The 27,608-nt window shown below is 64.2% G+C and overlaps 2 protein-coding genes across 11 annotated transcripts in view; one reads left to right on the top strand and one right to left on the bottom strand.

The window, feature by feature from the left end:
• Window positions 1–419: 419 nt before the first annotated feature.
• CIMIP2B (ciliary microtubule inner protein 2B) lies at window positions 420–4,001 on the top strand. Of its 4 annotated transcripts, XM_090037502.1 has the most exons (6): window positions 420–545; window positions 1,436–1,677; window positions 2,262–2,419; window positions 2,716–2,857; window positions 2,960–3,169; window positions 3,511–4,001. In XM_090037502.1, the coding sequence occupies exons 1-6, from the start codon at window positions 478–480 to the stop codon at window positions 3,597–3,599; spliced, it is 909 nt and encodes a 302-aa protein (XP_089893628.1). In that variant the 5' UTR covers window positions 420–477; the 3' UTR covers window positions 3,600–4,001. The 4 variants fall into 4 exon arrangements, with proteins under 4 accessions (XP_089893628.1, XP_089893626.1, XP_089893627.1 ...); XM_090037500.1 differs by having other exon boundaries at window positions 2,960–4,001; XM_090037501.1 differs by lacking the exon at window positions 420–545 and having other exon boundaries at window positions 993–1,677.
• Window positions 4,002–4,094: 93 nt separating this feature from the next.
• RUSC2 (RUN and SH3 domain containing 2) overlaps window positions 4,095–27,608 on the bottom strand; it is a 37,414-nt gene continuing 13,900 nt past the window's right edge. For 5 of the 7 annotated variants that reach the window (XM_090037493.1, XM_090037491.1, XM_090037492.1 and 2 more), the window contains exons 2-12: window positions 14,079–16,000; window positions 12,518–13,258; window positions 11,876–12,034; window positions 10,845–10,988; window positions 10,412–10,488; window positions 8,584–8,758; window positions 8,110–8,215; window positions 7,592–7,638; window positions 5,987–6,866; window positions 5,462–5,629; window positions 4,095–5,228 (exon numbers count right to left, since the gene is read on the bottom strand). In XM_090037493.1, coding sequence (XP_089893619.1) covers window positions 5,048–5,228; window positions 5,462–5,629; window positions 5,987–6,866; window positions 7,592–7,638; window positions 8,110–8,215; window positions 8,584–8,758; window positions 10,412–10,488; window positions 10,845–10,988; window positions 11,876–12,034; window positions 12,518–13,258; window positions 14,079–15,900 — 4,500 coding nt within the window. In that variant the 5' untranslated portion in view covers window positions 15,901–16,000 and the 3' untranslated portion in view covers window positions 4,095–5,047. The remainder of the gene's footprint in view (window positions 5,229–5,461; window positions 5,630–5,986; window positions 6,867–7,591; window positions 7,639–8,109; window positions 8,216–8,583; window positions 8,759–10,411; window positions 10,489–10,844; window positions 10,989–11,875; window positions 12,035–12,517; window positions 13,259–14,078; window positions 16,001–27,608) is intronic. The other 2 variants (XM_090037497.1, XM_090037498.1) reach the window with 2 other exon arrangements.

Genomic DNA, 27,608 nt, shown 5'->3' on the forward strand with positions numbered 1-27,608 from the left:
GGGGCGGCATCTCTCCGAGCCAGAAATTGGAGAACCGCGAGCCCTGTCTTCTACAAAACCAGAGCGACTGGCCTTAATTACAGGCTGGCCTTTTAATTCCTTCTGGACCAAACCCTGTCCCTTGCCCATTCGAAAGGAGGTGACGCCCAGCAGCGGTCAGCTAGGGGCCTGTGGCTGACCAGAGGGGAGGCACAAGGGGTGGGCGATGTGGGTACCTGCTGGCAGCCACGTGCCGGCTTTCCCTCTGGGCCGCCTGGCCTGAAACTCCTGCAATGTCCCGCAGCTGTGCCTGTTCCCGGGACACAGCTTGTCCCTGCCAGGGCAGTCCCTGGGGACAGGCTGCCCCGGGTGACTCCTCCCCCGGTGTCCCCGGCTCCGGGGACAGCCCTGCCCTGCAGCTCAAACGCAGCTGCTGCGAAGCCAGCTCTCGGCGTGGCTCCGACTCCCTCTCACTCCACATTTTGAGACCCTCGAGCCATGGCCACGGCATTCGCCCCAAAAATCAGCCAGGTCCTAATGACGCCGGACCCCCACCACATCCCCGGGTAAGTAAGGGCAGGGCCTGGGGCACCAGAACAGCACTGCAGCAGGATGCCCGTGGCTTGTGACAGAGGCTCTCAGCCTGGCACAGCCCCCGTGGCCGGGGCACGGTCCCCCTCATTGCTGCCTATGCCTGCCCCGGCTCGTCCTGCCCCGGCGCTGTCACTGCCTGCCTCAGGGCCCCACGCGCCGGCCAGGCTCCCATGCGCCCTGCTTTGTTTCTGGGGGGAGGGAGCGGTCCCTGGCTGCACTGTGGGGTGGGAACACGCAGCCGGGGTGCGCCGTCCCTTGCATTGGGAGCAAGTCTCAGCAACGCTGTGTGCATCTGTGTACAGGCCTCCATGACAACCGCCCACACGCCCAGCTGCCTGCTGAGCCGCGGGGAAGCCCAGAGAGCAGGGATGGGGGCAAGGGGAAGGGCGTGAAGGTGGAAGGGAGCATGGGAAGGGGCAACAGGGGGCAAAGCAATGCAGGGAGTGGGCACCAAATGGGCCCAGCCCCTTGCTCCTGGGGGTCAGCTCGGGGTCCAGCCTGGCATGACTTTATCCTGCAGACGGGCAGCCCCTGTCTGATGCAACTTGGGGTGCAGGAAGGGGAGCTCAGAGCTCCTCTTAGGGTCCCCCCGCCTGGCCGGGATGCAGGCAGCGCCCCAAGGGGAGGTTGATCTGGGGAACTCCTCGCTGCAGCAGGGTGTCTGCCTTGCACTGCTGATCCCTAGGGCTGGGCTGCATCCAGCCTGCCAAGAGAGGACTGGTGACATGGGAGGGCAGCACTTGGATGCACTGGGGCTATCTGGGGCCTGGACACAGCTCAGCACCTTCCCCGTTGGGAAGCAGAGGTGCTGTGCATGGAGCCGGCCCTGCGGCGAGCCTGACCCCGCCGGTGCTGTTTGCAGCTACGCTGGGTACTGCCCCCAGTACAAGTTCCGGCTGGGCAGGACATACGGGACGCTGACCTCCCAGCTCCTCACCTGCCCCGAGGTCGCCCACTCCCCACACCTGGTGCTGCAGCCGACCCAGGGCCCCTGCGACGATGCGCAGCCCCCAGAGCAGGAGGAGAAGCTGCTGGAGGTGCCGAGAGCCGGCTGGCGGGCCGGCGTCCTCCCAGTGAGCTGCAGCATGATCCCGGGATACACAGGTAAGGACGTAGAGCGGGTGCCCCCAGCCCAGGGGTGCAGGGCAGGACTCAGCTAGGCCCCCTCCCTTGCCTTGCACCGGTGCACGGGGGGCTGCTGAGCTCAGAGAGGGGGGTCACAGCCAAGAAAGCCGGGGTGGCATGTCCTGCCTGCTGTCACGGCGGCACGGCGACTCCATGTGTGATGCTGCCATGATGGTACAAGGAGCTGCACGTGGCCAGACCAGTGCCCATGAGCCATGAGGGTGTTCGGCAACACCGGTAAGAACGACGGGCACCTGTCCCCGCACCAGGACTGGCATCCTAGTCCCGTCTCAAGTCTCCCATGTAAACACCCCCCATGGGGCTGCCCCGTGGGGGTGCTTGGGGCTGCCCCGGGGGCAGGGCAGTGGCAGGTGGGGCCCTACACCCACCCCGCTGGCAGGAGCCCAGTCCGGCCACACCGGGGCCTTTCCCCCCTGCGGCCAGGCAGATGTAGCCAGCTTCTCCCTGCCTCCCCGACCTCACCCAGGCTGTCCCCATTGCACCCGGGGCTCAGGCTGCAATTCAGCCACCTCTTCTCTGTGCGCCGGACATGTGGTGCCCAGGATTCATCCCCAGAGCCCAGCACTTCTTCGCCAAGACCTACCTGGAGATCTGCAAGGAAGCTAGGAGCGACTTTGCCCGGCAGCAGCGCAGAGCCTGGGGCGGGCAGGAGCGGCCCAGGGCACCCCAGCCCTGCCCGGACCCCGCACAGGGGAGCAAGGTGAGGCTCAGTGCAGCAGCCTGGCATCTGCTGCTTCCAGGGGAGCCCTCTCCTGCTCTGCCCCTACCCCTCAGCTGGCCAGGAGCGGGGCTGGACGAGCCCTGAGGGTCTCCAGAGACCTGGGATGAAGTCCCCACCCGTTAGCCCAGGGTCCTGGCACTTTGCACCAATGTCTGCCCCAGCGAGGGGGTCCCAGGATGGTGTCTATGCCCCCACCCAGCGGGTTCCCCCATGCAGGCCTGCCCAGGAGGCTGCCCTCCCTCGCCCCACGGCGCTCACGACCCCTCTCCCACCAGGAGCCGGCAGCTGGGATCCCCGACTCGGATCACCGCCTGCTCCCCACGGTCACGGGCAGGGCCCCGCTCCTGGCAGCCGCAGCCCCGCATGTTTCGCCCTACTCCATGGCAGATGACGACCCCCACAAATACTTCATCTCAGGTGAGACCCAGGGCGATGGAGCCTTGTCCCCACTCAGGCGTGGAAGGGAAACTGGACGTGATGGGGGGCAGCCCCTACCCATCGCCCTGGTGCTCTATGCAGGCTTCACCGGCTTCGTGCCCCGAGCCCGCTTCCTGATTGGAGCCAGCTTCCCCAGCACCACCCGCCGCGCCCTGCTGGAGTTTGCCCAGATGTCCCGCGAGGGCGGCAGCAGGCCCAGAGCCGCGGGCGCCGGCAGTCGCCTCCCGCCGCTAGGACGCACCCACCCTGCGGCCGGGGGGCTGCTGCCCCACTACACCGGATACATCCCGGGTGAGCGCCTGGCTGCATGGGGAAGGGACCCGCCAGGCCCCATCGCTCACCTGCAGCGGGCTCCGGTGGGTCCAGCTTGGCTGGGTTGTTCCCACAGACCCTGGAGCTGCGAGGGCTGCAGGAGCCAAGCAACCCGAGACTTGCTGTTGCGTTTCCTTGTGCAACCCCGTACTCAGCTGGACAAGCCCCGTGCAAAGAGGATCCAGCCTGGGCAAGGGGCAGAGCAACCCCGGGGTCTGAGCCCGGCTGTGACCCTGGGGACAGCCCTGTGCCATAGGCTCCAGGCTTCTGCTTCATCTCCCCTTCGGGCACAGCTCACGGCTCCTTCCTCTGGTCCCCAGGTTACAAGTTCCAGGTTGGCCGCACCTACGGTCACCTCACCCACGATGCCCTGCACCTCGGCCTCCCGGGCAAACAGCGGCCGGAGTAGCCTCCCCGGCAGAGGACGGCGCTGAGCCTGGCCTGCGCGTGCCGGGGAATAAAGGCCCACGTGCTGCCCTCCGTGATCTGCAGCGTTCACACGCACACGGGCATCCACTCCCGGAGACCAGGCCGGGGCCGTGCACGGTGGGTGGGGGCTGCACCCCTGGGCCCAGCCCAGCCGCAGCCTTTCTCCAGCCGTCCCCAGGGCTAAAAGGCTGCGGCGGGGGCCTGGATCTCAGCAAAGATCCTCCCCGGCCTGTCCGGCCACAGCACCCCCAGCCCAGCTGCTGCGCGGGGTGGACCAGAGCCCCCGGGCTGGGGTGGGAATCACGAGCCGGCGGCCAGCGAGAGCCTGGTCAGCATCTTTTTTATTAATATGCATCATAAATAAAGAAATAAATAAAGGCGAGACATCTCGTGGTCCTACCGGGGAAGTACAAAGTAGCTATGGTGCAACGTCCGCGGCAGCCATGTACAAGCAGGAGGCAGCCGTGCGGCCCCCCCCCCCCCACCCGCCTCCCAGCACCAAATACTGGCACGGCTTTGCCTAATACTGCCCCTGCCCATCTGTGCCCCCCCACTCCTACCCCTGACCTCATGGCAAAGAAGGGGTTAATGGATGGAGGCCACCCCCCCCAGCCAGCTCAAGGCAAGGGGGGGACCCATTGCACTGCCCCACGCACAAAACCAGAACCCCACGGGGGCAGCCCCACGCTGGGAACTGCCCCCATCACTCCCTCCTCCCATGCCCAGCCCCCTCCCCATCAGCACCTTCTCCCCCCCGCCCCAGGCCCCAGCTGCTCATGCCTCCTCCCTCTCCCCAGCCAGCCACATCCCCTGGCTCCTTGCAGCACCAAAAACCACCCCCACAGCCACGCAGGGCTGGTCACGGCCCCACCAAGATCCCCCCCGTCCCCTGATACTGGTCCCCACCTGCCTTCACCCATTGTAACCTCCCCTCCTGCCCCCGATGGTGCCCAGCCACGTGGCGTGGACAACTGGTGTGGTCCCACACGTGGTGCTGCGTTCACGTGGCAGCATGTGGATGCTGTGCAGCCAGGGAGGCCGTGGGGCTGCCCGTGGAGACCCTTGGTGCAGAATGCCCCAAACTGTGCCGGGCAGGGCTATGCCACACCGTGGCATGGGGCTGAGATGGGCAAAGCCCCACTGAAGGCAGCCAGGACCCCACTATGAAGCTGCCGGGGTTCCTGCTACATCTGAGTCCACAGTCCAGGGGTGCTGGAGACGGCATGGGGTGGAGAGGCACGGGCCGTCCCGGGGGCTGCATGCACGGTGGGGCCCAGCCACGTGCCCGGCTGGCACCACGCCCCACGGGGCAGGAGGGGAAGGAACCCTTGGAGGCAGTGATGGGGCGGGGGATATGGGGCTAGCGGCAGCATGGCCTGCACCAGCCCCGCAGGAGCCGGGGGCGTGGTGCCCAGCACCCCCGTGGCATCAATAGTCCTCATCTTCTGGGTGGGTGACGTACATAATGGGCACCAGGCCGGTGTCGGCACCCAAGCCGCAGCGCAGCCAGTCCCCATCCACCTTGGCAAGGACCCGCAGCAGGTCGCCCTTGTTGAAGCTCAGCTGCCCGGCCTCGGTGGCGATGTGGTGGCACAGGGCTTTCACCTCACTGCGGGGAGATGAGAGGCCAAGGCTGGTCACGGCTCCCCACGCTCACCTTCCAGCCCTGCAGCACTGATCCCGGGAGCAGTGGCCCCATTGCACTGGAGACCCCGGGGTGGGGAGAGACTGCTCCCCAGCCGTGAAACCCGCCTGAGGGTGCAGCTGCCCACCCCAGAGTGTAGATGGCCTGGGGGCATCGTGCCCAGCCCCAGGACCCCATGCTGTGCCCATGCCACTCACCAGGACAGCTCTGGAGCCAGGCCGCAGGCTGGAAGCTGCTTGGGCTCCACGTCGGGCATTGGGACCTGCCCAGGATCGGGGGCCGGTTCTCTCCACATGCTGGCCCCCACCGTCTGCACCACCCGCTGCAGCACGGACCGGTCCAGGCTCAGCCAGCCCGAGGGCAGCCTGCCAAGGGACGGCAGAGTCAGCATCTCCACCCTGACCGAACTCACGGGCCACGTGGGCAGGGACTGCTGCACCCAGGGCTGTGGTCGCCTCTGGGGAGGAGGATGGGAGGAACATCTCTGGGAGGGGGCAGGTGGAGAGTGGGGGACAGGGGTCATGGTATAGTGGTGCTCCAGACATGCAAGGCCCCCCCTGCTTTCCTGGGGGCAATGCCTAAGGCTGTGTTGGGGTGACAGTGTCATGATGCTCATAGCTCAGACAGCGGGATTGCCTGGGGCTGATCCTGCCTCAGGCAGGGCTTGGACTGGATGCGACCCCGCGGGTCCCTGCTACCCCACAGCTCTAGGACTTGGATACCTGTTGGGCTGCTTGGGCTCCTTCTGCGCCTTCCTGGCCCCGAAGAGGTGCCCCCACTTCACAGGCAGGCTGCTGTCAGGAGTGCCGGGCCCCTCGGAGGGGGCTTCCCCCGGCCCTGGGGCTGCAGTGACTTCCTTCTGCTTCTCCTTCTTCTCCTTCTCCTTACTGCACTTCAGCTCCGAGAGCACCGAGTCCGGGGGGCTGCCCATCCAGAAGGGGCGGCTCCGCTCCCGAGCCTCCTCTGGGGGCTGCAGGGTGGCATTGGGACGCCCCTCCAGGGGGGCCTCGGCCAGGGGACAGGCCTCAGCTCCCTCCACCACGCCCTCACGGGGTGGCGGGGCCCGGCGGGGTGCAGACCCCTGCCCCTTCCTCCTTCTCTCATAGCGGAGGAATTTGGAGCCTTCGGCCGAGCCCTCGATGTAGACCTGGGAGCTCTGCATGAGCTGGTACCACCAGCCAGCTTGCTTGTCCTTCCTGCCCTCGCCCGCATTCTCCACCGCCTTCCTCCTCTCTTCCTCCGGTTCCCGCTCCTTACAAGGGGCTCCCACACCCGTGGCCCGCTGCCCGCCCCCCACCGGCTCCAGAGGCAGCCGGGCAGGGGCAGCCCTCCAGCTGTCGTGGTCCTCGGCAGCCCGGGAGCGCATGAGCTGCAGAGTGGAGTGGGCCGACAGTACCAGGTCCTGCTTGACCCGCAGCAGCTCCTTCTGCTGCTGCTGCTCCTTGCCCATCTGCAGCAGGCGGTGCTCGAAGAGCAGGTCCAGGCTGAAGGGCAGCAGGGACAGCGGCTGCAGCAGCAGCAGCAGCTCCTCGAACAGTGGCTGGCACACGCCATGTGAAAGGCACAGGAAGCCGGTCGGCTGGTAGTGCGCCAGGATGATGTCTGTGGGGGAGACGGCCGTCAGGCTCTCCGCTCTGTTCCTGGGAGCCAGCGTGGCTTGGGACACGGGAGCCCAGACCCACAGCCAATGGGCCACGGTGCATTTCCTTGCACCCCAAAACCACCTCTCTGTGCCAACTCGGGGAGCCAGGGGCAGAAGGCATCAGCCTGAGTGGTGCAATAACTCCCCAGCAGTCTCCCCAGTACCCATTCAGTGCATGGATGCACTGGATCTATCCCCGTGCTGAGCCATCATGCATCCTCCCAGCACCAGGAGCTCGGCAGGCAGGACCCAGCAGCCTGGCCCAAGGGAGATGAACCATGCTCCCTTCATGGAGGTTTGGGGCGGAGGGGTGCATTTGAGGCACAGCCCAGCCCTGCTGCACCCCACTGGCTTCCCAGCTCTTGGGGTGCAACGGTGTTTCCGCTCTCACTTGAGAGCCAGGAATCCAAGGCTGGGCTTGGGAGACTGATGGCCTGCAGGAGAAGGGCTTGCATGGTGCTGTGGGGTGGCAGGGTCCCCTACGATGCTCTGCTGCTGGCCAGCTGGACCATCAACAAGGAAACACAGTCTGGGGATCTGGGGGCCTCTGCTGGACCCTGGCTGAGCACCAACGCTCGTGTCTGGCCAAGGCTCAGGAGGGCTGGGCTGGGCCAGCCGGGAAGCCTGGCAGGGAGGGAGACCAGGGCGGGGGGAGGTTGTCCACTGGCTGCCCCTGCCCACTCACCCTCGTGGTTATACAGGTGGTTGAACCAGAACTCCAGGGACCGGATGCTGCAGGGGGGGAAGCACAAGACCCTTGATGCAATCCTTGCAAGTCCCATGTGGAAGCACATGCCTCAATGACATATACATGCACACACATTCGCACATGTACATGCATGCACAGATACACACGTGGGCACACCCACATGCACACAAATCCACATACCCATGTGCACACGTGCATGCATACCCATATGCACACACGCGTATGTGCACGCATGCACAGACACACAGAGATGCACACATTCACACACACAGCCCCGGCCAGCCAGCCTGGCAGGGCGGAGAGGTTTTAACGCTCCCATTTCCGGCCTGGGCCTCATCCCCTCTGCATCAGCTCTGGAAGCAGAGCCCTCTCCCCCGCTCCCTGCCCAGTGTCTGAAGCCCCCTCCTCCATCCCAAGCACGGTGCCAAGGCAGCTGGCAGAGGGGCAGGGAGCCCCCGGCCTTGGAGCAGAGCCGGTGCCCGCAGCCCACTTACTTGAGGAGTCCGAAGATGAAGGCGTTGAAGCGCATGGAGTGGCTGGTGAGCTCGGTGTGCTGGCTGACCTTGCTGCACAGGCTATGCAGGAGCTTGGTGGAGGGGCCTGTGGAGAGGGGAGCTGTCTGGGCCAGGGGTCTGCACAGGGCTGGGGACAGGACCCCCGGCAGCCCCAGCCCAGCAGGGGATGCGCCCGGCCCTGCTCACGCCAGCCCTGGCGCTCAGGGAGGGGCTGGGCACCAGGACCCTCGAGACACTGCCACCACCCAGGGTTTGCCGTGACCATGAGCCGGCCCCTCCCCAGCCTGGCTGCAGATAGCCTCGGCAGGGACGAGCATAACGGACCCGGGCGAGCGGCGCATCTCCGGGCCCCACCATCCACAGAGCACTCGGCACCCCGGCAGGAGGGCGACGGGCCCCAGGGTGGTACAGGTCTGGCCCCGCAGCATCGGCACCCCCCTGCCCCAGCAGTACCTAGCTGAGTGGAGGCCTCCACCACGCTCCAAGGGATGTTCCTCCGCTGGCCCACGATCATGTCCAGGACATAGGCCTTGAGCCCGTCGCTCAGCACGTCCTGGATGGCCGGGCACAGGTACTTCAGGATCAGGTGCCCCACATTGGGGCTCACCGAGCTGTTCCCCAACTTGGCCTGGCAGTGAAAGCAAGCGAGGGTGAGCACAAGCAAGCTCTGACCCCTCCCAGGCCCCCCGTCTCTCCTTCCCCACCCGTGGCCCCAAGCACCGAGAGCTGCCTGAACACGGGCATGGGGGCAGGTGGGAGGGGGGAGCAGGGGATGCTGAAGGAAGAGCCCCCATAGCCCCAGACCCTGGGCCTGGGGGCATCTCCCTTCCCCCAACACAGCCACAGCTGGATGGCGACTTCGTTGCTGTGTCGGGGCAGCAAACGTCCAGGACTGCCGACCCCCTCCCGCTTGCCCAGGCCGTCTTCGGCCCCCAGCAGCTGCCACCGGCAGGGATGCACCTGACTGCGGGGCTGGGGCCAAGAAGAGCCCATGGCAGGTCAGTCCCTTGTGCTACAAGCACAGCGCTGGGAGCTGCACGGGTCTGTCCGTCCCCGCACCGCAGAACAGCTCCCCCGGGCACTGTCGGGGGGCCCAGGCCGGCAGCCCGTCTGTCTACCTCGCATCCCCCTCATCTGTCTGGCTGCCTGTGTCAGGGGTGCATCCCCTTGCTTCCTCTGGACCCACCGCGGTCTCATGGCTGAGCACCGAGGAGGGGGAGCACGAGGGTTAAGGCTCAGACCCGGAGCCCAGGTCTCTGGCCCGTCAGCTCCAAGCACGAGTGATTACAGGGCAAGGGAATCCTGCTAAAAGGAGGCTGAATGCACGAGGCTCGGCCCCCAGCAGCGACAGAGGCGGGGATGCTGCAGTCACCCCAGGGTGGGGTTTAACCCTTGAAGGAACCCAGCAGGGGCGGCCCCACAAAGCAACAAGGATAGTGAACCCCGCCGGCAGCCCCGCAGCCGGCAGCTGCAGTAGCACACACTTGCTCCATCCATCACTGGCGGCCGCCCAGGGGCATATTTGTAATACCGGGGCAGGGAAGTACCGAATGCAGCGCCTGGGACGGGGCAAGGGAAGGAGCCGTGCTCCTTTCGAGACTCCCCCCTGCAAAAGGGGACTGCATTTCCCAGCACACAAAGTGGGGATCCCCAATGGGGCCTGCACATCACTGCCACACCCCTGGCTTGTACCCAGGAGGTCCCACGTCCCGTCCCACCACATGGCCTGCCATCACTGCAGACACAGGGCATGGGGGTCTGCTATTTGTGTCGGGGGGGGTTGAGCCTCTCCCAGAGGCACTGGGTATTGGCTGCAGCCCAGGCTGGGGATGGGACTGGTCTGTGCCAGTGCTCCTGCTGGGACTAACCCTGCAGGGTCCTGGCTGGAGGGTCTCGCCCCTGCGCTCAGGCTCAGCCCCGCGCTGCACTGGGGGCCGGAAGGGATTTCCCCCCGATCACATTGGTCTGGACTGGGGGAGGTTTCCTTCCTCTGCAGTGAGGACACGGCCTCCACCTGGGGTCTCTGGAGCATCTAGAGGACTTTGGTGGCCGTGGCCCCCCGATTTCGCTGGGGCAGGCTCGGGGGCGATGCCTGGGGCTGTGTCAGGGTGATGCTCAGAGGTCGGAGATGGGGTTTGTCCAGGCTGGTTTGGACAGGACTGATCCTGTCGCAGGCAGGGGTCAGACATCTCAGGCACAGGACGAGGATTTCAAAGGGAGTTTGGCGAGGGCTGAGGACGGTGCCCCTCACACCGGAGCGAGGCCGGGCTCACAGCCTTACCTTGACCCCCGGGTCCCTGCTGGTTCCGAAATGGGCCACGATCAGGTCGACGGCGGTGTTGATGGCCTTCACCAGACCTGCAGGACAGCCCCCGTCAGGGCAAGCCGGACGCAGGGGCCAGGCCAGGCTGCCCAGGACAGGACTGGTGCTCCCGGCTGGTCCCAACCCACACGCACGGGGAAGCCGGTGTCGGTGCATCCCGAGGGGACCAGTTAATGCTCTGCCCTGCGCGCAGAGCCAGCGCCCTGCTCCCATCCCACCCCCATCAGCCCTCCCTGCACCACGAGACCATGCCATGGTGGGCATAGTGGGCTGCACAGGGGGTTTTGCTCCCATATGCAGTCTAATGCCATGGCAAGCTGCGGGGGGCAGAGGGGTGAGACACAGGGACCGCCCCCAAAGCCCACCCTGTCCCAGACAGGCCAGCTCCCACCTTTCTTTTGCAGCAGATCGATGGAGATGGACTCAGTGTTGCCGTCGGGGGACAGGCAGAACTCAGCTGGGGGCTTCTCCGCCAGCGAGAAGTAGTCGGGGAAGAAGTCGGTGTAGTTCAGCTGCAGCTGCTTCATGGACTGCCCTGCGGGGCCGGAGACAGGAGGGCGGTCAGAGACCTGCCAGCGCAGCCTGGGCAGGGGTCTTAGTCTGACCTACCTCCCAGAAACCCCCCTGCAGCAGCCTGACCCCTCGTCCTATCCCAGGGCCGGCGCAGCCTCACGAGGACGTGCTGTGGGGGGGCCACGCCTCTCCTGGGCTGCAGCAGAGGCCAACACCAGAGACAGCCTCGCGGGTGCAGCTCTCCAGGGCTTCCGGGACCCCACGCAGGCCAGGGCCGTGGGTCCCAAGCACAGCAGCAAACCCACAGAAGCAGCAGCCTGCAGCACGGCACCGCCAGCACCGGGAAGCCTGGCTGGCATGCATGCTTTCGGCTCCAAGGGAGCATGTGGCGCATGTCTGCACCTCAGTGCATTCACCTGGTGCATTCCCCAGGGTCGGGGCATGCATTGGGGGGGGCTGGAGGGGCTCGGGTGTGCTTGCTCTACCTGCTTCTCCCTAGCTGGGTTGGGGGCTAAACAGCACAGGGTAGGGCGGCACTGTGCAGCCCAGTGAGGCCCTGCAGTAGAGCCAGGTGCCCCGGGGGCTACAACCTCCCACCTCCAGCCTGCATCTGGCACAACAGGGACCTGTTGCCTTGAAGAGTCACATGGGCGATGCGGCGGCTGCAGTCGGCTCCCATGGGCTTCTGGCAGGGGCTGGGCACTTTCCTTACAGCCATTTCAGCTGGGCCATGGGGGCTTACATAGGCTCTGAGCATCCAGTGGCATTCAGCCCCCGCTCCGACTCCCCCCACCCAGCATGAGCACTGGCACACTCATCACGTCCCCGGCACCTCCGCCGGGGCGGGCAGCGTGCCCCAGCCAGGCAGCGGTTCAGCCTGGCAGGTAAAGGGCCGTGACAGGGGCGCACCGTTGAGCCGGCAGTGCCCGTGGCCGGGGTTGAGGGTGCCAGGGAACTCCAAGCCGGGGATGCGCCGGGGCAGGCGAGGCTCCGAGACACGGTCCAGGCCCAGGGGGTTCCTCCGCCTGTATTCCCGCCACTTCAGCGCTTGAGGGGACAGGTGGTTGGCTAGTGCCGCGCAAAGGGACCAGGCACCGGGGAGGGAGAGGGGAGAGACAGGAGGAGGTAGGACAGAGACAGAGAGAGAGACAGCAAGTTAGTGACAGGCCAGCAGCATTTCCGAGGGGTTAGCGCATTTGCCAGAGGCTGCAGCCAGCAGCAGGGGCCTGAGGGGCCTTTCCTGAAAAGCCTCCCAGGCTGGGGAGACACAGCATGCATACAAATGCAGGAGCCGGACTGGGTCAGACCTACGGCCAGCCCATCTCGCCCAGTCTCCCACCTCCGAGCTGCAGCAGGGGGAGAGCACCGGACCCGCCAGACCTTGAGCGTGACCCTTGCTCCCAGAGCCCGGGCAGGGTCTGCTCCCAGCACCTGCACGGCCGGAGGCAAAGTCCCGCTTCAGCCACGCAGCTGGCGACACCACTGGGGGGTCACCGCCACCAGCCGGCCTGGCCCCCGGTGGCGGCTCTAAGCCGGGTGCATGGCACATACCATTAAGAGGCCGCCCCGCGAGGCTGCCCAGAGACCCCGAGCCACCGGCCTCGATGCCATTTCTCCAGGACGGCTCCGCGGAGGCCCCAGGCGCACCCCCAGCCAACACAGACCCACCATGGAGGTGGTACTCAGACACTGGTGTGCCGCGCTCCGGCGGCCCTTCTGCCTTGGGCACCGGCTTGGGGCTCTCGTGGGGTGGCGCAGCCAGGCAGGGCGGCGGGGCCGCGGCTGCTGGGGAAGCCCGGGTGGGCAGCAGGCTGGCAGACAGTGGGCAGGACTGGCTGCGGGGCGGGTGGGTCTCAGCGCCGGGCGAGCCGGAGGAAGAGTCGGCGCTCTGGAAGAAAGGCACGTGGCTTTGCACAGGGGAGTAGCTGCCCAGCGGTGACGGGCGCGTGGTCTCTGGGGCGGGCTTCCTGTCGCCGCGGCCCACGGCCCCATCAGCCGAGCGGTGGCTCAGTGGCGCGGCGTGGCTGGGAGCCCCGGCGGGCACGGACACAGGCGGCTCTGCCGAGGTGGCCGAGGCAGAGGACTGCGAGGCGGAGGAGGCGTGCTGGCTGGCGGGCCGGCTGCCGGCGTAGCTGTACAGCTGGGACAGGCTGGAGGCGAAGTGGCTGTGCAGGGCGCGGGCCTTGGGTGGCTTGCTGAAGTGGTGCTGGAACACGAAGGGCTGGATGGGCAGCGTGGTGGGGCGCTGGTCCTTGCTGTAGCGCACCACGGGCTTGCTGTCCGCACCACCGCCTGCGGGAGAGGGCCAGGAGCCCGAGCATCAGAGGCACGGCCAGCCCACGACCCGGCTCGTACTAGTGTGGAAGGGGTTAATCTACCCCTGATCCCATGCAAAAGAGGGAGAGATGATGCAAGAGAGGGAGAGATGGAAAGAGGAAACCAGGCAGAGCAAGTGGGGAGACAGCGAGGGAGGAGGTCGGACCCGATGATCTACAAGGTCCCTTCCGACCCTACTTCTATGGATGGAGCTGGATGCGGATGCTTGGGCCTGTCTGTCCTGCTGCTGGACACCTTCCCCCGGGCAGATGGGGCAACAAGGCCAGGCTGGCAGTGCAAGGGACATGCTTGGGGCAGGGGCTGGGCTCCATCCAGCCCCAGCCACTGGATCCGTGCCTAGGACATAGCTGGTACAGGAGCAATGGGAGGACATCCTCTTCTAGGGATTGGGACCCCGCAGCCAGTCCTGCCAGGGAGACGTGGCACTAGGGATGGAGGGGAGCTCACGGGAGCCCTGCAGAGGGGCTGGGTCAGTCGACCGCAGTGCATGGTGCTGCATGGGCTAGGCTGCAGTCTGCAGGAGTCAGTGCATCCTGGTGCAGGGACTATCACGTCTCCTTGCTGCACCATGACACACGGGATACCCAGGCCACGGGCCCCATCCCATGTCTGCCCAGCACAAGGCCAGCATCCCAGTGCCAAAAGCCCGGCAGGAAGTGGGCTGCGCTGGGGAGGGAGAAGCAATGCAGCTGGCCTGGCCTGGCTAGACAAGGTTTACCATCCACCCCGTTGTCCCCCAGGCTGCCCAAGAAGCTGGCGCTAGAGGCTCACTCACCTGTCCCGTGGCCGCCGGGCAGCATGTCACTGGTGCTGGCGTCCTGGCTGGCACTGGCCACCAGGCCGTCCTCAAAGGCATGGTCCAGGCGGTATCCCTCGCAGCTGCGGTGCATCCCGTGCATGAAGGGCAAGGGCGGAAGACTCTGGCTGCGCCGGGCTCTGTCCTCGGGGAAGGCTGGGCCATCGCGCTGCGTCTCTGGGATGGGGGAGAACTCTAGTGAGGAGTCACCACTGGAGCGAAGCGGCGGGGAAGCCCCGTTCTTCTTTCGGCCCTTGGCCAGCTCAGCAAAGGAGGTAACGCGCTTTGGCGGGGAGCTCTGCAGGGCCAGCGCGGGGCTCTCACTCAGCTTAACCGGGCAGCTCAGCATGCGCTCCAGAGAGCCCAGCCGGCTCGTGGGGCTCCGGTCCAGGCTCCGGTCATAGCTGCGCGAGCGCTGCCGGCCAGCGTTGAGGTTGGGGGGCGACACGTTGACATAGACCTGGCCCTCAATCACGTTGCCCTCCACCTCCCCTGCAGCCACACCCTTCCCTCCCTCCTCCGGCTTCAGCTCCGGCCGCCGGAACAAGTAGTACTCGGTGGGCTGCGCCGGGCTGCCTTTGGTGTGGTCCTCGGAGCAGCTGGTGATGGATGAGCCGGCGGGGCTGGGCGAGGACTGGGAAGACAAGTCGCACGTGACCAGCTTGTAGTAGTTCTGGGTGGCCACGACGAGCCGGGCCTGGCTCTGGAAGCAGGAGGTGAGGTCGGAGCCGTCAGCCGCGCAGGGCTCGCAGGGCAGGTGGTAGGAGTTGCAGTTGGCATCCAGCACCGGGGAGGCGGCGTGGCGGCAGCCGCACGGCTTCCCCCCGCTGTCGGGGCCGTGAGACTCGCAGGACATCTTGGATTCGGTGGGCGAGGGCTGCAGGTCCAGGTAGAAGGCGCCCGTGTCCGAGTGGCTGCAGAAGGAGGAGTCGCAGGACAGCGGGGCCGAGTTGAGGTTGGAGCGCGAGTGCCCGCTCATCTTGTGATACAGGGCGCTGAAGTTGACCAGCACCCCGTCTGAGCTGTTGCAGGACGAGTCGCTGACGTAGCCCATCGGCTGGTCCGCCAGCTCCGACTGGCTCGAGGTGCTGTAGCACCGGCAGGCCTGCAGCTCCGTGCTGGAGCAGCTGCAGCTCTGGCTACGCGGAGCGCCGGCGTTCCTGGCCGGCTCCTCGACGCCGCCGGGGCCCCACTCGGCATCGCCGAGATCGAAGGAGAAGCCGGCGGGGCCCCCGCGCAGGCAGGGGCACTCGTCCAGCTCCATGCGCTCGGCGGCCATGCGGCACCGGTTGGCGTTGTGCCGCTTCGGGGCGGTGTCGCCCGCCAGCCTGTCCTCCTGCCCGTCCACCACGCCGGCGCGGCTGGCCGCGTGCCACGGCTTCACAATGGGCCCAGTGTCGTGCAGGTGGAAGGGCGGCTTGCCGCTCACCAGGGAGCTGTGCAAGTGGAAGGATTTCTGGCCTCCGTCATCACCAAAGAGGCCACGGTCGTCGCCATCGCACAGGAGGAAAGGGTTGTGCCGCTTCGGGGCGGCGAGGTCCCTGGCTTTGCCCTCCTGGCTCTCAGCGGCCTCGGCCGGCACCTCCGCGGCCTGGAGCAGGCTACTGTAGACCAGGGAGTCGGCCTGAGAGAGGTCGCGGTCCGGCAAGGCCGTGGCCCGCATGATGCCCAGCTCCGGCGGGCAGAAGGGGTTGGTCCGCTTGCCCCCACTGCAGCACTGCCGGTCGGGGACCTGGCAATGCACCAGGGGGATGTGATGGACAATGAGCGTCTCGCCGGTCAGCTTGGGCGGGCTATCCATGGCGGTGCGGGGCAGCGGCCAGGCCGGCACTACCCATGCAGTGTGCAGGGCAGGCAGGCGGCACGGGGGGAGCACATCTCACAAGGGGGGGGTCCCGCACCTGCAAAGACACAAGACACAGCGGGTCAGGGTCGCCTCCAGCATTGCAGGTCCAGGAAGCTCGGGTGCAGAGCCCCTGCCCCTCACTCCCTGCTCCATAGCTACTAAGGCCCCTTTCTTCCAAGGATGTGTTCAATCCCTTAATGAGTTGGTGTAATAAAAGATATCACACCTACCCAAATAACCTTGCCTGCCTATGTCCTTAGACCAACACAGCTACAACCAAAAACCCTGCAGGTATCATGCAACACACCCATGTCCTGCAGCCTCGCCTCCGGGCTGCACCCATCCCCTTTGAGCCAGTGCTGTGTAGCCGAGGTAATTTTCAAGCAGAAAGCCCCAAAACCTGTTTCCTAGTGACCGTAGAGTGAGCCAGGCTGGTCAGTAAAGGACAGGAAAAAAGCAACTAAAGCAGCATTGAGATCACAGTCAGCAGAGCATGGGGCCTGTACTGCTACATGCAAGGAAAGACCGTGCCTTCAGTAATCCAAATATACCACATCACAGCTGCATCTTAAACCATCAGCAGCACAAGCAGTGATGGGTGTAACCGAGCATATTGGATGCTTTTTGCTAGAATTGATGCATTTTTACAAAGATTCTTTAACTGTCAAAAAAACAAGAGAAATACAGTACAGAAGAAGCAGAACAGCATCGCACAACAGGGAGAGGGAAGCAGATAAGAAACCCTCCCTTTTACTGTCCCATAAATCCCAACTAATTGACGCCTTCCAAGTCCACCAGACCCCTGGGTCTGTCCTATCCCCAGCGTTTCAGTGAAACAAAACCAACCAGAGAACATGCATTAGCATATTTAGACTGAGACAGCTATAAATATAGGGTAGAGACTGGAGGGAAATCTGGAGAATTCAGCAAATTCAGGATGACATGCAGCCTCCCACAGCGTTTTCACAGGCAAGCTGAGGAAGTCCAGGTTGAATAATGAATAGTAAGGTGGATAGAAACTGGCTGGATCATCAAGCTCCACAGGTAGGGATCAATGACTCATGGTCTAGTCGGCAACCGGTATCAAGTGGGGTCAGTCCCGGGGCCAGTTTTGTTCAATGTCTTCATCAATGACCTGGAAGATGGGATGCAGCGCACCCTCAGAAAGCTGACGCGTGACACCAAGCCGGGGGAGTAGTAGATGCACTGCAGGGTAGGGCTGGGATTCAGAGAGACCTCAACAAGTTGGGAGGATTGGAAAAGAAATCTCATGGGGTTCAACAAGGACAAGTGCAAAGTCCTGCATTTAGGACGGAGCAACCCCATGCACCGGGGCAGGCGGGGGGTGACTGGCTGGGCAGCAGCTCTGCAGAAAAGGACCTGGGCGGACAGGGGACAAGAAGCTGGACGGGAGCCAGCAGTGTGTCCTCGTGCCAAGAAGGTGACCGGCATCCTGGGTGCATGGGTAGGAGCGCTGCCAGCAGATCCAGGGCAGCGATTCTCCCTCTGTTCAGCTCTGGGGAGGCCACATCTGGAGTCCTGTGTCCAGCTGTGGGCCCCCACTGCAGAAGGGATGTGGAGACATTGGAGAGAGTCCAGTGGAGGGCAAGGAAAATGGTTGGGGGCTGGAGGACAGGACTGGTGAGGAGGAGAGGAGGGAACTGGGCTAATCGAGTCTGCAGAAGAGAAGACTGGTCCTGGCTGCCGGGTGGACTCGGGGATAACCGCTTCTCTTTTGAGGAGTCCACAGCAAAAGGCCACGTTGCAGACCCGTCCCTTGCCGCTACAAGAGCCAACCTGCCAGGCTGCTTGTAATCAAGGTGACAGCTCCTGCAGCTCTTTATGGCCAGCCTCATCCCTAAAACCATGGTGGATGTGAGGTCTTGGTGCACACTTGCACATGTGTGCGCGCACACGTGCACACACAGACACGCGCACCCCCCCCCCCAGCTGTTCTGAATCAGGCGGCCTGGGCCTGTTCCAGCCTGAACAAGCATCATAACAACTTGCCAGGCTTCACCGCAGGACAGCTGGGTGAGATCGCGCCCGCCCCACAGACCCCAGGGACAGGAAGGGGCCAGAAAACTCTGCTAGCAGAGCCAAAGTCAGCCTCTCGCAGCCTCCACCTACCCAGGGACCCTGCTGGGCTGCACGGCCCAGGCTCCCGGCCTTGTGGGCTGCAGCCACCTGCATTTCACGGGCATTTCGTACCCCTGACACAGGCATGCCACATAGTGCCTGTCACCTGCCCGAACCTCACTGCTTCCTCTCCTCCTGGTGCTGCTGCATGGACCCGCCACCCTACCCCACGCGCCCCAAACAGCCTGGGCTCGGAGCACAGCACCCAGCAGCAAATTGTCACAGCCCCAGGGGCTCACCTGAGCCAAGGCATCCCCATCCCCAGCAAACGCCCCTGGGGAGAGCATGGCTGGGGTGCTTTCTCCCCCTAGCTCCCTGCCAGGACACACTGCAGCCCAGGCCGAGTGCAGGGTGGGAGGCTGGACGGCAAAGCCGCTGGAGCGAGCAGAGGCCAGGGCACCCCGGGGCTGTGCACGGGGATGGGCAGCAGCAAACACGCTTTGGGCCAGTGCACGTAGCGGGGACGGCCCCAGCCGCCCGCAGCCGCGTGCCCTCCGTGCACCGCGCAGCCCAGCCTCCCCCTGCCGGGCCGTCTGCCCTGGGGTCCGCAGGGAGCTCCAGAGGTCACAGCCAGCCCAACCCTGCCTGAGGCAGGGGCAGCCCCGTGCGAACCAGCCCGGACAAACCCCGTGTCCGACCTCTGAGCGCCAGGACGCCAACAGCCCTGACAGCCCCAGGCATCACCCCCGCCCCTGCCTCAAGGAAGGCAGGGGGACCCACTGCTGCAAAGGGGGGTCATAGATGCTCAAGAGGCCCCAGGCAGGACCGTGCCCCCCTGCAGAGGAAGGCAACCCCCCCCAGTCTGTGCCAATCTGAGCAAGGGATAAATCGCTTCCTGCCCCCAGCGCAGCATCGGTTTGAGCCTGCACCAGGGCCCCGCGGGGTTGGTGCCAGCACAGCCCACTCCCCCTCCCCAGCCTGGGCTGCACCCAGCGCCTCTGGGGGAGGCTTTAGAAAACAAACCACACCTGACACATAGCAGAAAAGGAGTCGGAGGAGGGAGGAGGTGGGACTGCTTCCCTGGAGAGGTGCAGGCAGACAGGCAGCCAGACTTGAGCGGGCAGTGAGGCAGCCTGGCAGAGCCCCAGCAGCAGGATCTGCTTTGCTGGAAGGCCCCAAGCCGCGGCTGGTGAGGACGGGGTCCGAGCAGCACAGACGTGGCACAAGCATCCACGCGAGAGGGCTGCGGACCGGCGCGGCTGCCTCCGCGCAGGGGATGCGACGGGGTCCCAGCAGCCCACCCCTGACATCCCCGAGCCAGGACACCGGGTCCCAGGAGCCGGCGCCAGCTGAAATACGAGCCCTGCCAGCAGATCCCACAGGGCTGGCACGCGCGGGCTGGGGCGCGCCGTGCACACACGGCCTCACGTGCCTGCCAGGCTGCTCACACAGGCCCCACATCCCAGGGAGCCCAGGCACAAGGCGCTGACACAGATCATCCCACGGGCCCACGCGCCATCGGGAGAGGGCCCCCGCAGCACCCAGGCTCGGAGATGAGCAGGACGCAAGCCGGGCGTGGGGCCTGACCGGCCTTTTCCAGCTCGGCTGCCTCCGGCTCCGTGACTCACCCCTTGGCAGGAACGCGGCACGAGCCAAGAGACAGACACGGGCTCTGACTCACAGCCACGGGGCGCCCGCTCCTCTCCCACCGCGCCCCAGATGCATGCCGTCAATGACCAGAAGCAAATCTGCACCGGGGAGGACGGGGGCTGCGACACGGAGACGGACTGCTGCAAAAGGAGGCGAGCCGAGAGCTCGGCCGGTGCTTGCTGCTGCATTTCTACAGCATCTTTCTGCTCCGTGGGTCTGAACGAGCTCTAAGGATGGAGCAAACCCACGACCCAGGACCCAGGGCAGGTCTGGGCCCTGGGACCAGCTCCATCACACAGGGCTCCTGTGTGCAGAGATGCTGCTTAGCTGTGTCCAGCCAGGGAGGCCGAGATTAACCCCCCTGAGCCACAGGACTGTAGCAGGAGACTGCTCCAGACCTCAAGTGCAGTCTGGAGTCGCAAGGTGCGCAGCACCACGGGACGGCACGGCCAGCTAATCCCCCAGTGCTTCGGGGTCCCTGGTCAGCTTGGCCTCCAGGGCCTGGTCCTAGGGGAGCAGCAGCAATGCAGCGGATGGAGACTAACCCCGCAGGGAGGCACCTGGCCCAGCAAACAGGGGAGGGCAGGCAAAACCCACTGCAGCTGCTTCAGCCCTGCTAACAGGAGTAATGCTAGTGGGCGAGGGGGGTATCATCCTGGGCTGTCCAAGCCTGCCGGGGCCCTGGATCTCCAGCTTGCAATCACAGCACCGCCAAAAAGCGGGGCTGGAAAGGAGCTGTGGGGGTCACGTCTAGTCCAAGCGCTGCCTGGGGCAGGATCAGCCCCGTGCAAACCAGCCCAGACAAACCCGCTGTCCAACCCCTGAGCAGCACGACACCGTCACCCTGACAGCCCCAGGCATCGCCCCCGGCCCTGCCACAGGGAAAGCAGGGGGGCCACAGCCACCAACAGTCTGCTGCTGCAAAGGATGCTCGAGGGACCCCAGGCAGAGGCTGTGCCCCTGCTGCAGAAGAAAGCAACCCCCCCCGCCCGGTCCTGGTCTGATCAAGGGGGGAAATCCCTTCCTGCCCCTAGTGCAGCATGGGTCTGACCCTGAGCACACGGGCAAGACCCTCCATCCAGGGGAGACCCTGCAATGCACAGCCCAGTTCCCATCCCCAGCCTGGGCTACAGCACCCAGAGCCTCTGGGGGAGGCTTGAAACCCCCTGACATGGAGCAATGCTGAAAGCATCCTCTCCACTGCACCCAGCCAGGCCCTGCCCTCCCTCCACCCCTGCTACGTGAATGGACACAGCTCCTGCCTAAAACCACGTCCTAGCTCCTTCCCTACAGAGGCAGTGGGGAGCAAAGAGTCTCAGCGCTGCACAGTGCAAGCCCTGCAGAGGCATGAAATGCAGCCGTGTCTGGGTGGGGAGGAGGTGGCAGCTGACAATATACAATAGCATCCTGCAAGCTGGAGACAAGAGGCCAGGAAAGACATGGCTCTCAGCTGACAACAGAGGAGGTCTCCAGGGAGCTGAAGAGCTTGCAACAACAGAAATACCGCCCCCCCCCCCCACACACACACACAAATACATGCATGCACCATGCCAGGCGTGGGTGCATGTGGCCTCAGGCAAGGGGCTGGGGTGCAGGATGGGGCTGGGCAGGCACGGCAGGGCTCCATGGCAGCTCCGCCAGCAGCTTCAGCCTGTGCCTGCAGAGCCTCAGTTGCTGAAAATGATGCAAAGCTGCTCGGGGCATCATCCGTGCTGCACACAAGCGCTCATAGCCTCCGCGCCAGCTCCAGAGCCCGCTCCCCTGCCCCTGGCCTCCCCGAGGGCTGCGGCTGCAGGAAGCGTTGCCCCTTGGCAGGCTGCGGAGGCCGTGCAGGGACCAGAAGTAGGAGCCGGGCTGCACAGGCCGGGAGACACCTTCCATCGCAGCAACGCCGCTGTGCAGTGAGCCATTCAGATGAGCTGGCGCGGCGCCCAGGGCCCAGCATCCTCCCCCCTGCCTCTGCATGGGAAGAAAAGGGCTTTTCAGTGCGAGACAGCCTGCTGAGAGCAGCCATGGCGAGGCGCCAAGCCTGAGAAAGGGCCGGGGGACTAGACCCCTCTCTGCTGCAGATGCCCGCAAGCTGCAAGCTGCTGCAGAAGACACCCTGGGGACTCGCTGCGACAGGGTTTCCTTCACCTGCTGTTGTGGGGGGGAGTTGGGAATGACTTAACCCTTCCCCCACGTTCTCCAGGTTGAAATAGGAGCCTGGCTAGGGATGGGGATGGGGCTGCGGGATGCATCCACCTCCCAGTGCTGCCCAGCCCATAGAGAATCAGGCTGGCAGGGACAGCTGGGGGGTCCCATCTAGTCCGAACCCCTGCCAGGGGCAGGATCAGCTCTATGCAAACCACCCCAAGCCGGTCTTAATCCAACCAGACCTCCCAACATGAGCACTGCTGGCTCTGCGCCTCCCGCGGGAGGGTGGAGAGGAGAGGGCAGGTAGGTCTGGATGACCTCCCGGCTGCGGCACCGGGACAGGAAAGGCCGCTGCACGAGAGAGAAACCCAGGGCAAGTTGCCCGTGGCTTCAGAGCAGCAGGACAAAGGCAGGAAGGGAGCAGCACTGCATTCAGCTGACACGCACAGGGGCCGTCTGGGGGACGGAGGCATCTCCAGGCCAGCTCAGGCCCACGTCCGCTGGATCCGTGCCCTGCAAGCAAAGCCGGACACTCGATGCGATCCTTTCCACGACCTGCTCAAGTTGCATGGCCGTCGTGCAGGTACTTATTCCGCCTAATGCTGCCAAGCACCGCTGCCCAGGCCGGGTGCGACCCAAGGCCTCCCACTCCAGCCCCTGCGGCGATGCAGGCTCCTCCGCGCCCGACCCACCCCACACAGGCTCCCCCGCGCCCCCGGCCGAGGGTCGCACTGCCCCGGCTGCGAGGAAGTGCTGCTGAGAGACAAGAGGAGAGCGACTCGCCCTCTTCTCTGTGGATGCTTTGCCAAGATCTCAAGGCCGCTACCGTGGCCCCCCCCGGCAGGACAGTCCCAGGGCCTGCAACCCTTCCGCATAGAGCAGGCTTCCCAGATCCTCTCTCTTGTGTTGCTCTGCTCTGGACCCTGTCTGGATCATCCTGCTTGTAATGCAGCACGCAAACCTTAGCCCAGATCTGACCCATGTCAAGCAGTGGTACAATCGCACCCCCCCCCGTGCCCCACAGCCCAGGCTTCCCTTGCTGCAGCTTGAGCCCATTGCTCCTTGTCCTGTCGTCTGCCCCTACTGAGACCACCCCATCTCCAGCCTCTTTGCAGCCCCGCTGCGGGGAGGTGAAGGCCGCTATTCAATCCCCCTCGGTCTTCTCTTCTGCAGTCTCAATCAGCCCATTTCCCTCAGTCTCTCCTCACCAGTCCTGTCCTCCAGCCCCACAACCATTTTCATTGCCCTCCGCTGGACTCTCTCCAATGTGTCCACATCCTTTCTGTACTGGGGGTCACAGCTGGACACAGACTCCAGATGTGGCCTCCCCGGTGCCGAATAGAGGGAAGGATCACTGCCCTCCATCTGCTGGCAGCGCTCCTCCCAACGCACCCAGGATGCCGGTAGCTTTCTTGGCACCAAGGGCGCACTGCCGGCTCCTGTCCCCCTTGTCCCCTGTCCCCCCAGGTCCTCTTCTGCAGAGCTGCTGCCCAGCCCGTCCCCCCAGCCTGCACCAGTGCAGGGGGTTGCTCCCTGCTCAGTGCAGGACTCGTTGAACCTCACGGGATTTCTTTTGGCCCAATCCTCCAACTTGTTGAGGTCACTCTGAATCCTAGCCCTGCCCTCCAGCGTATCTACTACTCCTCACAGCTTGGCGTCACCTGCAAACTTGCTGCGGGTTCACTGCATCCCATCTTCCGGGTCACCGATGAAGATATAGAAGAAAACCAGCCCCAGTCATTCTTGCATCCCGGTCCCAACCACACAAGCTAAACGGTGCCGGGCCCAGAACAGACCTGGTGGGACCTGCCGGCGATCTGCTCTGGACAGCTCAGCCCTCTCCGCTCTTCTCCCTCCAGCCAACAAGCCCCATCTTTTTCCCCAGCAAAGAGCATCCCCCAGCCGCTGACTGCCCTGCTGTGCATCCCCCACATCCAATACCCTTTCTGGACAAGGGAAGCCAAACAGCTCGCCATGCCCGGAAAAGGCAGCTGCAATGATGGCAGTCCTGTATTCTCTGCTCGAAAGACCCTGAATCAGGTCTGCTCAGGGGCTGGAGCAGTCAGCGACCCCGGTGACGGCCCTGACAGCAGGGAGCTGCCAGAAGGCAGGGTAGAGACGCACCGCACGGACTAACCCCATATTAAATGCACGCAAGGAGCACGAGCTTTCAGATGCAGTGAACTTCATCCGATCCGCGAAGGCAGGGAGCTGTCCCCAAAGGAGCTTGAAAATCCAGCCTGCTGGGTGGGATTCACGCTGCGCTCGCGTGGGGGAGGCATCGCGGCTGCAAGCGGCTGGCTTTCAGAGCCAGGAACCGCCAGCGGGGATCGGACCCCGGGACCCCACTTCCTTGGGTCCGGTCTGCTGCAGATGTCTCCGACCCCTCACAAGATGATCGGCACCCAGGGTCTGCCTCGCCTCGTCAGGGCTGCAACGAGCTCGGGCCTTCCCACTTCGCTGTCCCACCCCACCCAGCCAACGCGTCAGAGCGGGACACCAGCTCCGTCAGCCGGCCACGCGTGCCACCTTTCCGACGTCACGAGACGAGGAGCGCAGACCGGCCTCGTCCCCTTTCCCCGGACCACAGGTTACTTTGGAGGTTTCCATCACTCCCTCCTGCCCTCTCTCTCTCTAACGCTGATGATCTCAGCGTTTCCAGTTCCCCTTCATACAGAAGCTGTTTCCAGCCCCATAAAAACTGCCGTGGATGGGGTCAGACCCCAGGTCCGTCTTGCCCCATCTCCTGCGTCCCATGGCAGCAGCGAGCAGAAGCCGGAAGGGAGCGCGACCGGGGATGTCCCCCTGCTCCTCTCTCCCCTGCCGCCCCCAGCATTTAAGGTCTAGAAAGCCTGCTGCAGAAACCGTGGCCCTCTCCCTGCTCAACAGCGACCGGTGCCCCTTTCCTCCGAGGATGTGCCCAGGCCCTTGGTGAATCTGGCTCCCAGCACATCTCCCACCACAGCTGGTGGCCATGAATCCCACCCTCTAATGCCATCCTGGGTGAAAAAGAACTGCTTTCGGTTCATTTTAAACGGACTGCTACTGGTTTCACATTGCGACCCATGTTCTTGTCAGTGATAAATCCCTAGTGACTTTCTCTTCGCCGTGTACTGTTCGGTAAACTCTTACGTGCCCCCTCAAGCATCCTTCTTCCGAACTGACCGGGCCTCACGCCATTAGCCTCCCTCCGCAGCTCTCAGCATCCTCGGTGCCCTTCTCCAGTCCTCCCCTCTCCTTTTTCAGATGCGGGCACAGGATTCAAGGTATGGATGCCCCGTGGATTTATAAAGGGGCATCGCAACATTTTCGGCTGTGTTCACAATCCCCCTCTTAGTAATCCCTGCTCTCTCTGACCCCCTGCTACCTGGGCTGGGGTGACGGGGGCGCACACGGCTTCCCTGCAGTTCAGGTACCGGCAGGAGGATCTTTGCCCCGTCATCCCTCCCCTAAACGCACAGCTTCGCTTGCCCGGTTGCAGCCATGTATCCCCCCAGAGCCTGGCACGGGGCAGTCCAGCGATGCCCGGATGTCTTTCCTGACCCAGCGCAGCTAATTCGGAGCCGTGCCAGGTACTGCTGTGATTTCCAGCCAGGGCAAGTCCCCAGGAGCGCCTTGCCAGCTCCGATTCCCCTCCATCGCTCCAGCTGCCAGTTCCCTCACTTCGGTGCCTGCCCCTTTTCTGGGTCACGGACAAATGCACAGAGCAGTGCCGGCGCTGGCACGCAACCCAGCAGCATCCATCGCCAGCTCTCCCACGCCGATCGAGAGCGAGGCCCGGCGTTTTGCAAACGCGCCGAGGTTCAGCACGCAGGTTTGTGCTCAGCCCAGGCCGAGAGCTGCACAGCACCGGGCCCTTCAGCAGCAATTCCTGTGCTTTTGAGCAGTGTCTGCCCCCAGGAGGATTTTCTCACGGTCCCTCCCTGGGGAAAGGTTGCAACCCCGCGCTGCCTGGGGAAAGGGGCTGGAGGCCTCACCCCGGGCCCACGGTTGGGATCCTGCACCCGTCCATGTTGCTGTGACTGCTTTTGGGGAGACAGTCAGGGAAGATGAAGTCCCCCAAGTCCAGCTAAGATCCGGGACCTTAGAGAGCAGTTCATTTAACGAGCTGGTAATAGCACCACAAGCCGGGGGGGCTTGAGAGCAAAGGACGCTCCTCTCGTCTCCAGGAGCAGGCTGAAATCTTCCACCGGAGCCCTGTCACGTGGGCACAGGCCAGCTTTCGCTTACCCCGGGGTAAGCACGCGTGCCCGGGCTCGTACCGCGGAATAGCAGAGGTGCAGCAAACCTCACGTCATGCTCGACCCTCTGGGAAGGGACGTGGGATGGCCAGGCCGCTGGGGTCCCAGGAGCGGGAAGAGGTCACAAGCACGCGGCCTCCGTCCAGAGCCGGGACCCTGCCAGGGCGGTCCGAGACCCCGACGACCGAGATCTTCCTAGGGCCGCGCGCGGGCCCTGAGCGACCGCTGCGGGATCACAGGAAACCAGGGCTGCGAGGGACCTCACGAGGTCCCATTTAGTCCAAGACAGGATCACTCCTGACTCAACCATCCCACCCAACCTGCTCCTTCCGGGGATGGAGATCCCGCAACTTCTCCAATGCTGGATCCACCTCAGAGACATAACGCTCCTCCTCGTCGCCAGCCTCAGTTTCCCCCGCTGCAGCTTGAGGCCACTGATCCAAATCCTGTCCCCTGCAGCCACAGAGAAAAGCCCGTCTCCAGCCTCTATCGTCGCCCTTCAGGGATTCGCAGACTGCGATCACATCCCCCCTCCGTCGTCTCTTCTCCTGACCAACGGACCCTACTTCTCCGCCTTGCCTTATCAATCTCGACTCCCAGGCCCCTAATCATTTCTGCCCAGGCCCCGTGGGGCCAGAAACAAGTCGATTAGCAAGTGTTAGTGTCACGTGCCCCTGAAACAGGGAGCAGCCCTGTGACCACATGCCAGCGCCCTGCGTGCTCCCCCGTGTCCTCTCTGCAGCACATCAGGTCTAGCCCAGACCGCAGACCCCCGGGCAGACCCCCTGCCCATGCTTGCGTTGTCGGGTTGCAGTCAAGCCTAAAAACCCAGAAATCGGGCCCACGGTGCAAGGTGCTGCATATGCACTCCCCACCAAAAACCAGGATCCCGGTATATGGCAACAACAGACCAGATGGACGCAGACGGGGCGGGGGGGAGCATGAGACCAGGGAAGACCAGGCAGGTGGGGGTTATAAGCAACAGCTGTCAGTTTTGAAGGGGGCTGAAGGAAACAGAATCCTCCTAAATGGTGGGAATGCATTTTGGGAAACAGGAGGAGACGAAGAGCAGCGCTGGGGGACGAGATGGGCCCCACGGGGGAAGCCGACTGCCCACGCCGGTCCTTGCGGAAGGAACCAGGTCACGGCCACGCTCCCCAGGTCTTCCAGCACCGTGCCCCGGCGCCGAACGAGGATTGTCTGCAAGGGGTAGATAAAAGCAGGGGCATGGGCAGCTCTAGGATTTCGAAAAGGGGCGTGCAGATGGTGTGCTGTATCACCACGGGACACAACACATTTTTCTCTAGTGAAAGAGAAACTACAAGCTTTGCCAACACGCTCGGGGCCTGGCACTACCTTCTTCTGTTGACTAGCAGAGCAAAAGCAAATATAACTTCACTGGAATGCACACAAATTTGCTAGTTATATATTAAATTTTTAAAACACCGTCAAGCAAAAAATAGTCAAAAAATAATTGTTTCAATAGTCTTGTTATTACCATTAAATGTACTTCTCTTATTCACATTTGCAAAACAAAAGGAAAAAAAATAGCCTTCT

Source organism: Crocodylus siamensis, chromosome 3 (genome assembly GCF_052110815.1).
Source record: "Crocodylus siamensis isolate JL-2025a chromosome 3, ASM5211081v1, whole genome shotgun sequence".
Lineage (NCBI taxonomy): Eukaryota > Metazoa > Chordata > Crocodylia > Crocodylidae > Crocodylus > Crocodylus siamensis.

Excerpts from the sequence above, each read along its gene's own strand:
- CIMIP2B (XM_090037499.1), top strand. The coding sequence starts at position 1,176 with ATGCAGGCAGCGCCCCAAGGGGAGGTTGATCTGGGGAACTCCTCGCTG. Across the intron at positions 1,678-2,261 it reads CATGATCCCGGGATACACAG|GATTCATCCCCAGAGCCCAG; the intron begins GTAAGGACGTAG and ends TGTGGTGCCCAG. Across the intron at positions 2,858-2,959 it reads CCACAAATACTTCATCTCAG|GCTTCACCGGCTTCGTGCCC; the intron begins GTGAGACCCAGG and ends TGCTCTATGCAG.